Source organism: Alexandromys fortis, unplaced genomic scaffold (genome assembly GCF_014885135.2).
Source record: "Alexandromys fortis isolate MF-2015 unplaced genomic scaffold, M_Fortis_MF-2015_v1.1 scaffold_72, whole genome shotgun sequence".
Lineage (NCBI taxonomy): Eukaryota > Metazoa > Chordata > Mammalia > Rodentia > Cricetidae > Alexandromys > Alexandromys fortis.
The window spans coordinates 5,919,794-5,931,463 of NW_026067969.1; the positions used below are offsets into that span (position 1 = coordinate 5,919,794).

Here is an 11,670-nt window from a genome sequence, read left to right on the forward strand (position 1 = left end):
AAGAAAAACTATGTATAATAAATATAGTAACTATATACAATATATACAAGGCAATAAATACATCAACAATGTCTGCTCCATTAGCAATTGACAAATTGAGAAAGAATACTCTATATACCTCTTATCTTAGTGAGTCTAAAAGGTTGTACCTAATTCACTTTCTATTCTAACTTGCATTATCAAAACTATCTTCTAATGTCTTTCAACCTTATATATACTTTATACCTCTTTAGTGAACTTCTTTTCTGAACCTGGTAAGAAGGAAAACTATAACTATAAAGTCTTCAACTCCATCAGAAACCAGAGAAGGAAATAATATTACCTGAGTAATCAGGAAGTGCAAGCAAGCGACTTCCAAAAAATGTGAGAAATGACAGAAACAGCTGGCTGCCTGGACAGTGACCTCTGCAGCTGGCTGCCTGGACAGCCACCTCTGTAGCTGGCTGTCTGGACAGTCACCTCTGCAATGTTGGAGCATCCATCTTTAGCCTACAGGCCTAGCATATCTGACAGATTTTCTGTAAAGCAGGACATTCTGAAGGCTATTCTACCTTGTCTTGGCAGTTTGGCAGTCACTTTCTTTTGTGTCCTTTTTTTGTATTTGGGCAGCATACTGTCAGCAGTTGAAGCAAGGCAGTTTCTTGCCCAGTGGCTTACCTTTGCCACAAAGAAAGTAAACTCCATGTGGAGTTTTTTCAATGCCAAGAACAGACATGTCTCATTGTCATTAAAAAACAAACCGTATGTTATTAAAACATCCTAAATGCCATATCCTGCAGATCTCTGAAGTGTTTGAAGATGACCTGTCTATCTAAAATATATGTTTGATCTTGAAAACATACCTAATATGACTACAAGTTTGACTGCAATAATTAACTAATAACTTGCATTTCTTTCTTTTTTTCTTTTTTTGGTTTTTCGAGACAGGGTTTCTCTGTGGCTTTGGAGCCTGTCCTGGAACTAGCTCTGTAGACCAGGCTGGTCTCGAACTCACAGAGATCTGCCTGCCTCTGCCTCCTGAGTGCTGGGATTAAAGGCGTGCGCCACCATCGCCCGGCCTAACTTTCATTTCTTTATATCTGAATTAGTTGGTAATGATACTTTAAAAGACTAGAAATTTGCATTACATTGCTAAATGAGTTGTATAGGTACAATACCTTGAACAGGATTAGAAATGTAAACCGGGCGGTGGTGGCCACAGTCCTACTCCAAAGTCAGCTTTAATTTCAATTAGACTGGGACTACAAAGGAACATTTGCATTATCTGTCTATAGAGAACAGCAGAAACAAATATTTGGGAAGATTTATAAAATTTTATCCTGTTGGAAATATGATTCCCTAATAGGCCAATTTACTCTTTTTCTTGTGAATTTTTTCTGGATGATTTGCCCTTTTTCTTCAGGTGTCTCATTGGAGAGATGGCTCAGTGGTTAAGAGCACTGCCTGCTCTGCCAAGGGTCCCGAGTTCAATTCCCAGCAACCACATGGTGGCTCACAACCATCTGTAATAAGATCTGGTGCCCTCTTGAGGAAGAGACCTGATCAGTCGTCCTCATCAACTTAGACCATGAAACCCAATATGGACGAGTTCAACAGCCATATAACGGGCTGTCCACGCATGCTTCAGCATTGCCAGGGCATAAACTTCATTCATTTTTCAATTCATTTTGATTAAACAGTCATGTTGTTTGATCAACTATCATCTCTTCTAATTAAGAGGTCTCTCTTGTCCAAATCTAATCTTTATCGATTTTGATGATGTCCATAGCTTTTCTTCTCCTGTGGAAACAAAAGCAAACCCCTTCCCCAGTGTTGTAACACATGCCTTGGTTTCTGAGGTCAGCACATTTTCATATTGACTGATTTAATTCTTAGCTTTTTTTCTACTATCCAATATCTCTCCACAGCTGTTGTTCCTTTCTCATTAGCATTTAGAAAATTCAAACTTAGTAAAGCATTATGTAATCTGTTCCTGGGGTATTTATTTCTGTTTATTTAACATATCCTTTGATATTGATCTTTCTATAACTTCCTGTCATATAGGAATATGTGGCATACCTGTAATATTCTTTATATTATAATAAGCAAAAAACTGTCTCGCTTTACTAAAGGCATATGCTGGAGCATTGTCTGTCTTTATCTGTACAGATATACCCATGATGTCTATAACGTCTAGCAAATGTGTGATTACTGAATCAGCCTTTAAAGAACCACAGCAGTCACCCGTTGAAATCCTGAGTAGATATCAATGGTGTGATGGACATATTCTAGCTTCCCAAATTCTACAAAAAGGAACACTTATCTGCCAGATTTCATTCCTTTAAGTACCCTTTGGGTTACTTCCTGCAGGTAGTGGTGTTTAGTTATATGAAGAACATGTAGGACATTTCCTTATAATTTCCATGGCTTGTTGCTAAGGGATGGAAAAACCGTTTTTTAAACCTTTGCTATTGACATAATTTTAAATGAATTTCTGAGGCCTCCAGCACATTTTCTATCAACAGTTGATCAATTTCTTCATTACCTTGTGCTAGAGGACCTGGCAAATCTGTATGGGATTGGATGTGTGTTATATATATGGGATGATTCCTATTCCTGATTATTTCTTGTAACTGAAAAAATAATAAAGCCAATTCTGTATCATCTGGTATAAATTCAGCAGTTTCAATATGCAACAGCTCTTTCTGCGTATTGCAAATCAAGAACAATGTTGAGAGGTTCCATAAAATCCATTAATATCATGAGAATAGCATTAATTCTGACTTTTGGATAGAGTCATAAGGGCTTTGAGCCACTCTACTTAAAATTTCTGATTTGTAACCTGCTTTTTCTGATATATTTGCATCAGTTTAGAATGTAGGGACTCCTGAGATATTGGGGTTTCCCATACAATATGAGGAAGGATCCAGCTAGTTCTCTTATAAATTGACTTCTTTTGCTTTTAAGATATTTGTTGTGAATCTCACCCAAAAAAATTACTGCATGCTCTTTGCCAAGGTTTATTTTCAATTTCATCATTAGTAAAGGGTACTACAATTTCTGCTGGGTCTATTTCTGCTATCTGATAAAGTCTCAGTTTTTCTTTTAGAATCAACTCAGAGACCTTTTCCACATAAGTTTTAATTCTTTTACTCTGTTTATGTGGTAAAAATGATCCATTCTAAGAGAATATCTTTGCTGTACATTAGTATTCCTATAGGAGATTCTTAGAGGGTAAAATGCAATCCAACCAAAATGCAACCACATAGGCATTTTGTAAATTTTTTTCCACCAAAGCCAATTCTCACTGAGCTTCAGCTCATAATTCTTTTGAACTATTTAAGTCCTTGTCGCTATGAATAAACTACTCATTTCATCAGTTTTTTCCCCCAGTAGTGGGCTGTAGGTAGGAAATGTCTCCTAGCAATCTCTGAAAGTCATTAAGAGTCTGGAATCCATTGTCTGTACCTCAGTGATCGTGTTTGAGAAGCCCCCCCACCCCGGGTGGCATCTGTAGTCCCGTGGGGGTGGGCAGCACCTGAATCCACGCCTCTCTTTGTCACACCCATCTCTATCCCCAGACATTATCTCATGTCCCCAGGGGAACACAGAGTCCTCCTCATGTCCCCTCCACAGGGAAGCACAGAGTCTTCCTCCTGTCCCTTCCACAGGGCAGCACAGAGTCCTCCTCATGTCCCCTCCACAGGGCAGCACAGAGTCCTCCTCATGTCCTCCCCACAGGGGAGCACAGAGTCTTTCTCATGTCCCCCCACAGGGGAGCACAGAGTCCTCCCCCATCCCCTCCACAGAGGCACACAGAGTTCTCCTCATGTCCCCTCCACAGGGGAACACAGAGTCCCCCTCCCCTCCACAGAGGAACACAGAGTCCTCATGTCACCTCCACAGGGCAGCACAGAGTACTTCTTGAGCAGCGGTGACAAGATTCGATTCTTCTTTGAGAAAGGAGTTTTTGACAAGAAAGGTTTGGAGTGGGCTCTGGATGCATGAGGGCTGGTGGGGCTGGATGAGGGGAGCTACCTCTTGGGTCTGGGAGGATGTCATGACCAGCTGCCAGGGAAGCTGGACTCCAGGTCTTCACCTTTGTCTGTTTTTTTTTTTTTTTTTTTGTATGACAGGAAATTTCTTGGTCCCTCCAGAGAAATCTATCAACAAAATTGGCCATGGTGAGCAGGAATCTGGGAGTACAGAACAGAAAATAGGCCATCTGAGGTCTAAAGAGTTTGAGCGAAGGGCTGGAGAGATGGTGCAGAGCCACTGCACGCCAGAGGTCCTGAGTTCAATTCCCAGCAACCACATGGTGGCTCACAGCCATCTGTAATGAGATCTGGTGCCCTCTTCTGGCTTGTAGGCATACATACAGACAGAACACTGTATACATAATAAATAAATCTTTATTAAAAAAAAAAAAGAGTTTAAGACAAGACCAAAGCCCAATATAGATGGTAGTTGACTGCAGGGCAGTGCTGGTGCTCACTGTTAATCAGAACTCGGAAGGGAGGCAGAGGCAGAGTTTGAGGCCAACCTGGCTTACACAGGACCTGGTCTATCCAGGACAGCCAAGGCTACAGAGAAAAAAACATGAACTTTGGTTGTCAGGCTTGGTAGGAGGTACATTTACCCACAGAGCCCTCTGTTTTGATTTGTTTTGTTTTTTCTTCCTTCTTTTCTTCCTCCCTCCCCCCCCTCTTTCTTTCTTTTTGACAAGGTTTCCTTGTATACTCCAGGCTGCCCCAGAACTCCTGAACCTCCCGCCTCAGCCTCCAGTGCTGGGTCACAGGCCCCACACCGCCATTCCTTGTTCGTTGTTACCATGTGAAAGTGTTCGTTCAGGGTCATTAAGAACAGGCAGCCCTTGCTGCTGCCTATAACGAGGGATTGTCTCAGGCTAGGATCTGGGCTGCCGTGCATCCCTGAGAGACACAGCTCTTCTCACCCCCGTGTTGTAGAGGAGGAGCCTTCCAGGAGAGGGCTGTCACCTGAGCACGTACAGGAGTGGCAGGACTGAGACCGCTACTAAGAGAAGCAGAAGAAACCAGAAAGGAGGAAGGCCCTGGACAGAGTAGGGTCAAGGTGTCTGTGGCCATTTACTAACAATCATAAAGTTTAAAATAGCTGAGAATTTCAGGGCGAGGCCTGTGTCTGGTGTCCAGGGTGTGGGAGGGATACACAGGGCCTGCCTGAGCCTAGCCCACCTGTCCCTCTCTGACCCATAGCTCTGCATGCCCATGACCCTGTCTTCAGAGGTGTGACACACTCTCCCAAGGTGCAGGTGAGTGGGGGCTGGAGGTGAGGATTGGAGAATGTGAAGGAGAAATGTGTGTGAACAGGCCGGCAGTGTGCGTGTATGTGTAAACAGGCCAGCAGTGTACGTGTGTGAACAGGCTATGTGTGTGAAGAGGCCAGCAATGTGCGTGTGTGTATGTGTGTAAACAGGCTGGCAGTGTGCATGTATGAACAGGCTGTGTGTGTGTGTGTGTGAACAGGTCATGTGTGTGCATGTGTAAATAGGCTGTGTGTGTGAACAGGCTAGCAGTGTATATGTGTAAACAGGCTAGCAGTGTGTGTATGTGTGCCCGTGTGTGAACAGGCCAGCAGTGTATGTGTATGAACAGATCAGCAGTGTTTATGGGTGAACAGGCCCTGACAGTGTGTGTGAATAGGCCGTGTGTGTGTGTGTGTGTGTGTGTGTGAGTGTATGTGAACAGATCCCGATAGTGAGTGTGAACAGGCCCCGATGTTGTGAACAGGCTGTGTGGTGTGTGCATGCACATGTGTGTGAACAGGCTCTGAAGGTGTGTGTGAACAGGCTGTGTGTGTGAACAGGCCAGCAGTGTGTGTGGTGTGCGCACGCATGTGTGTGTGAACAGGCTGTGTGTGTGAACAGGCTCCGATGGTGAGTGTGAACAGGCCCTGGCAGTGTGTGTGAATAGGCCGTGTGTGTGTGTATGAGTGTATGTGAACAGACCCCGATAGTGAGTGTACGAACAGGTGTGCGTACGTGTGTGTGTGTGTGTGTGTGTGTGTGAACAGGCCCGGGTGGTGTGTGTGAACGGGCTGGCAGTGTGGCTTTCATCTTCCAGGCTCTGGTCAGAAGCGTGGGCCTCCAAATGCCAGTGGTGGTGCAAAGCATGTATATCTTTAAGGTGAGCTCCGCAGCCTCTCCACGCCTCAGTGTACCCTCTGTAAGATGACAGGCCGCACACTCAGCCTGTTACAGATTGTAAAGGACTGTTACACTAGGCCAGGAACTGCTGGAACTGGGGTTAGGTTGCTGGGAGATCATGCAGAGCCAGCCTTTGGCTAAGGTGCTTGGCACCACATAGATGCTCGGTTAAAACCAGATTTCCTTGTTCTATTGACTGCTCTGCTCTCAGCTCTCACGGTCCAGCTCAGTGCTACCTTCTCCCCTGAAGAAGCTGTCCAAATCCCCTGGGGAGAGAGCAGCCCTTACACAAAGGCTTCAACCTCAAGTCTGTGGAAGCAAGCGTGTTCTGTTTTGTGGTCTTGCATGCTGGGTGCATGCTGCCTCCGAGTAGACCTCAACCCCTGCTGGGTGGGGTGGTTTCCCTTTGCAGCCCTCCTAGACTAAGCATAGCAGTTGCTCAGTAGATGGGGCTAATGAGGGGCTGCAGGACCTACAAGACTCAGGTCAAGCCCCTCTCTGCTGTCCTCTGCCCTTACCAGCGTCTTGCCCTCTCTTGCAGCAACCTCACTTTGGCGGCGAAGGTGAGCTGAGACTGGGCTGCTGTGGGGGCCAGCAAAGGCCTCAGGGTGGAGAGGGGACATCAGTGGCCACTGGGTGTATGAAGGGAGGAAAAGCTCTTTCTGCAGTGTCTGTGGAATGGACAAGAATTTGGGCCAGACCAGCCACCTCCCATCCCTGCCTGGAACAGTAGACTGGAAGGGGTCTCTAGAGCCCTTGAGAAGAGAACCCTTGGTCATTCTCCCTGAGATTTTATTTTATTTTATTTGCCAAAAACTAGCTTTGTCAGGGGTTCAGGTCCCAAAGAGAAGGTGTGGAGAGAAGGAGGAGAAGTAGATCCAACAGTGTTTAAGAATACACCTTTTATACTCTAGTTGCTCATAGGATTAAATGGGAGAAAGGGGCCTGTGAGCCGGGCTGTGGTTTGAGATCAGGGTTTGAGGAGTTCAGCATTGACCTTGACAGTTTGCACCAGTCACTAGTTAACCCAAGACCACCAGTTCCTCTTGCCGGAGACTGCTTTAGGGAATGGGAACTCTCCTCAAGGCCCCAAGGGAATGGAGGACCTTATCCAAGTGCCTGACCTCGGAAAAGGACTTCTGGGGACCAGAGACTATACTTTAAGAGCAGTTCTCATTCCTCAAGGGGATAAGCACTGAGCTGGTTTCTAAATGTCTTCGTCTTAGCCTGTTCCCACATACCATTCCCCAAAGGGAAGGTCCTGACGTCCGGCTCCTTTCCTATTATATGCTTATTAACTGAACTCTTTCTCTTGACCTCAGGCTCTGGATCTGAATTGTAGGCATTTCATCTTGGGATCAGGCCTGTCTAGGAAATCTCTAACTTTCCTGTTCTCGTTGTGATTAGGAGGGCACAATGGGATTCCTGGTTCCGAGGTGGCAGGGATTTCTTTCCAAAAAATTATTTTAATTAATTAATTTCTTAAATGATTTTTAAAGGTTTATTTATTATATATACAGTGTTCTGCCTGCAGTCCGGAAGAGGGCACCAGATCTCATTACAGATGGTTGTGAGCCACCATGTGGTTGCTGGGAATTGAACTCAGGACCTCTGGAAGAGCAGCCAGTGCTCTTAGCCTCTGAGCCATCTCTCCAGTGCCAAATTATTTTATTTAAAGAAGCTGCTGTTTTATACCTTTTCATCCTTTACCAAAGCCTGCACAGAATCTCCCAGAGGGAAAGGCATACCAGTGAGAATCATTACAAATGACAGTTAAAAGGTGCCGGAGCAGCGTGGTCTGCAGTGTCAAAATGTCGGCACTTGGTCAAGCAGCAATGCTCACCGTGCAGTCCATGCCAGTTTTTGTTTGTTTTTGTTCGAGTAGCCCTGGCTGTCCTGGAGCTAACTCTGTAGACTCACAGAGATCCCCCTTGTCTGCTTCTGCAGTGCTGGGATTAAAGGCAGGTACCACGATGCCTGGCTTAAAAGCTGGCTTTCTTTTTTATTATTTATTTTTGTATGTTTGTCTGTGTGAGGGTGTCCTCACTAGACTTTCAGACAGTTGTGAGCTGCCATGTGGGTGCTGGGAATTGAACTTGGGTACTCTGGAAGGGCAGCCAGTGCTCTTAACCACTGAACTAGCTCTCCAGCTCACAAATCTGTGTTTTTTATAACCCTGCTCCTGACTCATTCAGTTCAGGGACTCCATGGTGAGTCCTTGCCGTTCTTTTCACCACTGCTGGCTACCCAGGCGGACTGCTGCAGACCTGCTCACGGGCAGCTTTCTTTCTCGCCTGAGACCCGGGCTGACTCCTTGTGGACAGCCTCCTCCTTCACATAGCCCCTCCTCTCCCTGTACCTGCCCTGCCCAAGTCCTGCACATCCAGTTACATTGGCCATTTTCCCCCTCTTTGAAGCCCCCATGATTGGACATACTCCTCTGGATAACATTGGGGTTATTAAAGGTCTTCTCAAAGTTGGGTGCTTAGAATGCACAGTGACCCAGGAATGAAGGTGAGTCTGGCACCCCGTTACTTGACGCTGGATACTAAGCTCCTCTGTCCAGTGGCTTCTCCATCCTGGGCATACCTGACACCAACATGGGGATGCAAATGGGCTGGGGTTGTGTCTCCTGACGAGTAAAACAAGAAGCTAGCGCTGGGACACAGCCCTGTAATCCCTGCTGCTCTGGAGGACTGAGCCTCAGGAATTAACTGAGATCAGAAACAGAAAGAAAAAGAGGGCTGGGAGCAGGGCGATGGTGGTGTATACCTTTAATCCCAGTATTTGGGAGGGAGAGGCAGTGTGAGCTTGAGGCCAGAATGATCTACAGAGCTAATTCTAGAACAGCTAGGGCTGTTACACAGAGAAACCCTGTCTCACAAAGCAAAAACCAAAACAAAAAACCAGGGCTGGGACTACAGGTCAGTGGGAGAACACTTGCCTAGTATGCAAATATGGATGCTATCCTGTACTGGAGACAGGAGGACTGAGAGTACCAGGCTCCATAGCTAGGCCCTGTCAAAAAACGAACACAACAAAGAAATGTAGTAGCTTGGTCATGCATGGTCAGTGCCTTGCTCGGCTTATGTCTAGCTTATGCTACTGCAGGCCACTTGGTGGTTCGAATCTGCTTGCCCCTGGTCAAGAAGGATGGCTTCAGTGATGTGGCTGGGATTAAACAACAGCTACTTCTTAGCATTAAAAGGTTGGGCCTTGTGAAGCAATGTTTTAAAAGGTTTATATGTTTTATGTATATGGTGCTCTGTCTGTATTTATGTCTGCAGGCCAGAAGAGGGTATTGGATCCCATTTTAGATGGTTGTGAGCCACCATGTGGTTGCTGGGAATTGAACTACAGAAGCCCTGGAAGAAGTCAGTGCTCTTAACCACAGAGCCATCTCTCTAGCTGTCTCTCCCATACCAGGCAATTTTAATAGGTTGTCTTTTTTTTTTTCGAGACAGAGTTTCTCTGTGGTTTTTTTGGAGACTATCCTGGAACTAGCTCTTGTAGACCAGGCTGGTCTCGAACTCACAGAGATCCGCCTGCCTCTGCCTCCCGAGTGCTGGGATTAAAGGCGTGCGCCACCACCGCCGGTTAATAGGTTGTCTTAAAGAAGCCTTTAGCAGACCTTTGAGGCAGGCTGTGGTTGGAACCACTCTAAAGTTGAAGAGATAGAAACTTGCAGGGGTGTAATCTTTTTCCCAGAGCTTGTAGGCCAGGCAGTAGTGAGACTCTTCACCGGTGATAGGTTGGCCCTGAGAAGATTATGGAATGAGAACCTGGCCAAGGTGAGGTGGGCCCTGGCCAAGGGCCTTGTACCTCACCCCCAGGTGGGTCTATTACAGTGTCCCCTCACCAAGATGCTACCTTTCTGTACACGGAGCCCCTGGGCCGCGTGCTGGGTGTGTGGATTGCCATGGAAGACGCCTTGCTGGAGAACGGCTGCCTCTGGTTCATCCCTGGCTCCCATACCAGTGAGGATCTATCCCTGCCCAGCCTACCCCCAGGGAGAGCGACATATGAGCATAGACTCAAGGCTCCATGTTCCTTCACAGGAGGGGTGTCAAGAAGAATGATCAGAGCCCCTGCGGGCACCAGCTTCCTTGGGTCAGAGCCAGCCTGGGATAACAACCTCTTTGTGCCTTTGCCAGTACGGAGAGGTAGGTGGGTTGCCGAGCAGAGAGCCAGATGGCCATGCCTGGAGGTCTGTGTTTGTCCCACCCTTGGCATCCAAAAGACTCATTGGTGCCTGCCACCTGAGGGCTATGAAATTGCAGAATGGGAGGTGGGGTGCTGGTACCCGGCTTGGATGTCAGCAAGCAGTGTGCTTCCAGCAGGCCTTCGAGGTCAGGCTAACACCCAGACCGTCCAGGGGCCATTTCTTGGGGTAGACGATTAAATCTCTGAGCCTCTGTTCTCCCAGGTGGAAGGCAGTGTGTGCAGATGTTTACAGGGAATCTGAGGCACACAAACACTCAGTGTGTGTTGCCAGGGACTGTCTGATTTTCCTGATGGAAAGGGAACACTGGGTTCCAAGTCAGTGTCACCAGGTCCCCACTGACTGATTCCCCACCCAGGGAAGAGAGGGCCCTTATTATTATTGTCTCTTTGAGACAGGCTTTCTCTGTTTTTGGCTATCCTGAAAAAGCAAGGCTTTGTAGCCCAGGCTGGCCTCAAATTCAATGAGACCCTCCTGCCTCTGCCTCCTAAGTACTGGGTTTAAAGGCATCAGCTACCATGCCTGGCAGGTCACAGTAGAGGAGAAGGCTCAATCCCAGGGGACCCTCATCTTGTAGCAGGTATGAGAGCCTGATCTTCTGTAGATGCGAAGAGAAAGGGTGGGGACACTTCACCTCCTTTGATGGAGGAGGGCTGTGTGTGGGGCTGCTGGTGATTGCTGGTAACTGGATGGTACCCCAAGGGGGTCTGGTCCTGATCCACGGAGAAGTAGTGCACAAGAGTGAGCAGAACCTCTCCAACCTCTCGCGCCAAGCCTATACTTTCCACCTCATGGAGGCCGCGGCTGGCACTGTCTGGAGCCCAGAGAACTGGTAGGTGGCACAGTTGGTAAGTGACTCAGAGACCCTCCCGAGAGGACCCTCAAGGCTAGACACAGTAGTCCCTTAGGGCCAACTCTTGCACTCTCTGCAGGCTCCAGCCCACAACTGAGCTGCCCTTCCCACCACTCTACGTCTAAAGGCCCTGGCAGGACCTGGTTCCCCCCAGAGTGAAGCTGTCAACACCAGGGCCTCTGGGGCTGCAACCCAAGGGTACATCTGCCTGTGTGGGCTTTCTTTCTGATGATGTCTATGACCCTTGGTCCAGCAGACAGGGAGCCAAGAAGCAGAAGCAAAGGGGCAGCAACCCAGGCTGGATGCAGGACTTCCTCCAAAATTGTCTCTGTCACCTTTCTGTCCTAACCCAGCCTTCTGAAGTGGAATGATTCTGGTTGAGTGTTCTCTTTGGTAAAGCACTGAGTAAAATGACTTCACAAATGTTTCGTG

The 11,670-nt window shown here is 47.1% G+C and overlaps 1 protein-coding gene across 7 annotated transcripts in view; it reads left to right on the forward strand.

The window, feature by feature from the left end:
• The window catches only part of Phyhd1 (phytanoyl-CoA dioxygenase domain containing 1), a 21,246-nt gene extending 9,576 nt beyond the window's left edge, over positions 1-11,670 (forward strand). For 2 of the 7 annotated variants that reach the window (XM_050154983.1, XM_050154981.1), the window contains exons 3-11: positions 3,886-3,961; positions 4,116-4,163; positions 5,214-5,269; positions 6,081-6,143; positions 6,705-6,726; positions 10,012-10,140; positions 10,222-10,326; positions 11,088-11,217; positions 11,318-11,670. In XM_050154983.1, the coding sequence (XP_050010940.1) occupies positions 3,886-3,961; positions 4,116-4,163; positions 5,214-5,269; positions 6,081-6,143; positions 6,705-6,726; positions 10,012-10,140; positions 10,222-10,326; positions 11,088-11,217; positions 11,318-11,363 (675 nt within the window). In that variant the 3' untranslated portion in view covers positions 11,364-11,670. The remainder of the gene's footprint in view (positions 1-3,885; positions 3,962-4,115; positions 4,164-5,213; positions 5,270-6,080; positions 6,144-6,704; positions 6,727-10,011; positions 10,141-10,221; positions 10,327-11,087; positions 11,218-11,317) is intronic. The other 5 variants (XM_050154986.1, XM_050154985.1, XM_050154982.1 and 2 more) reach the window with 4 other exon arrangements.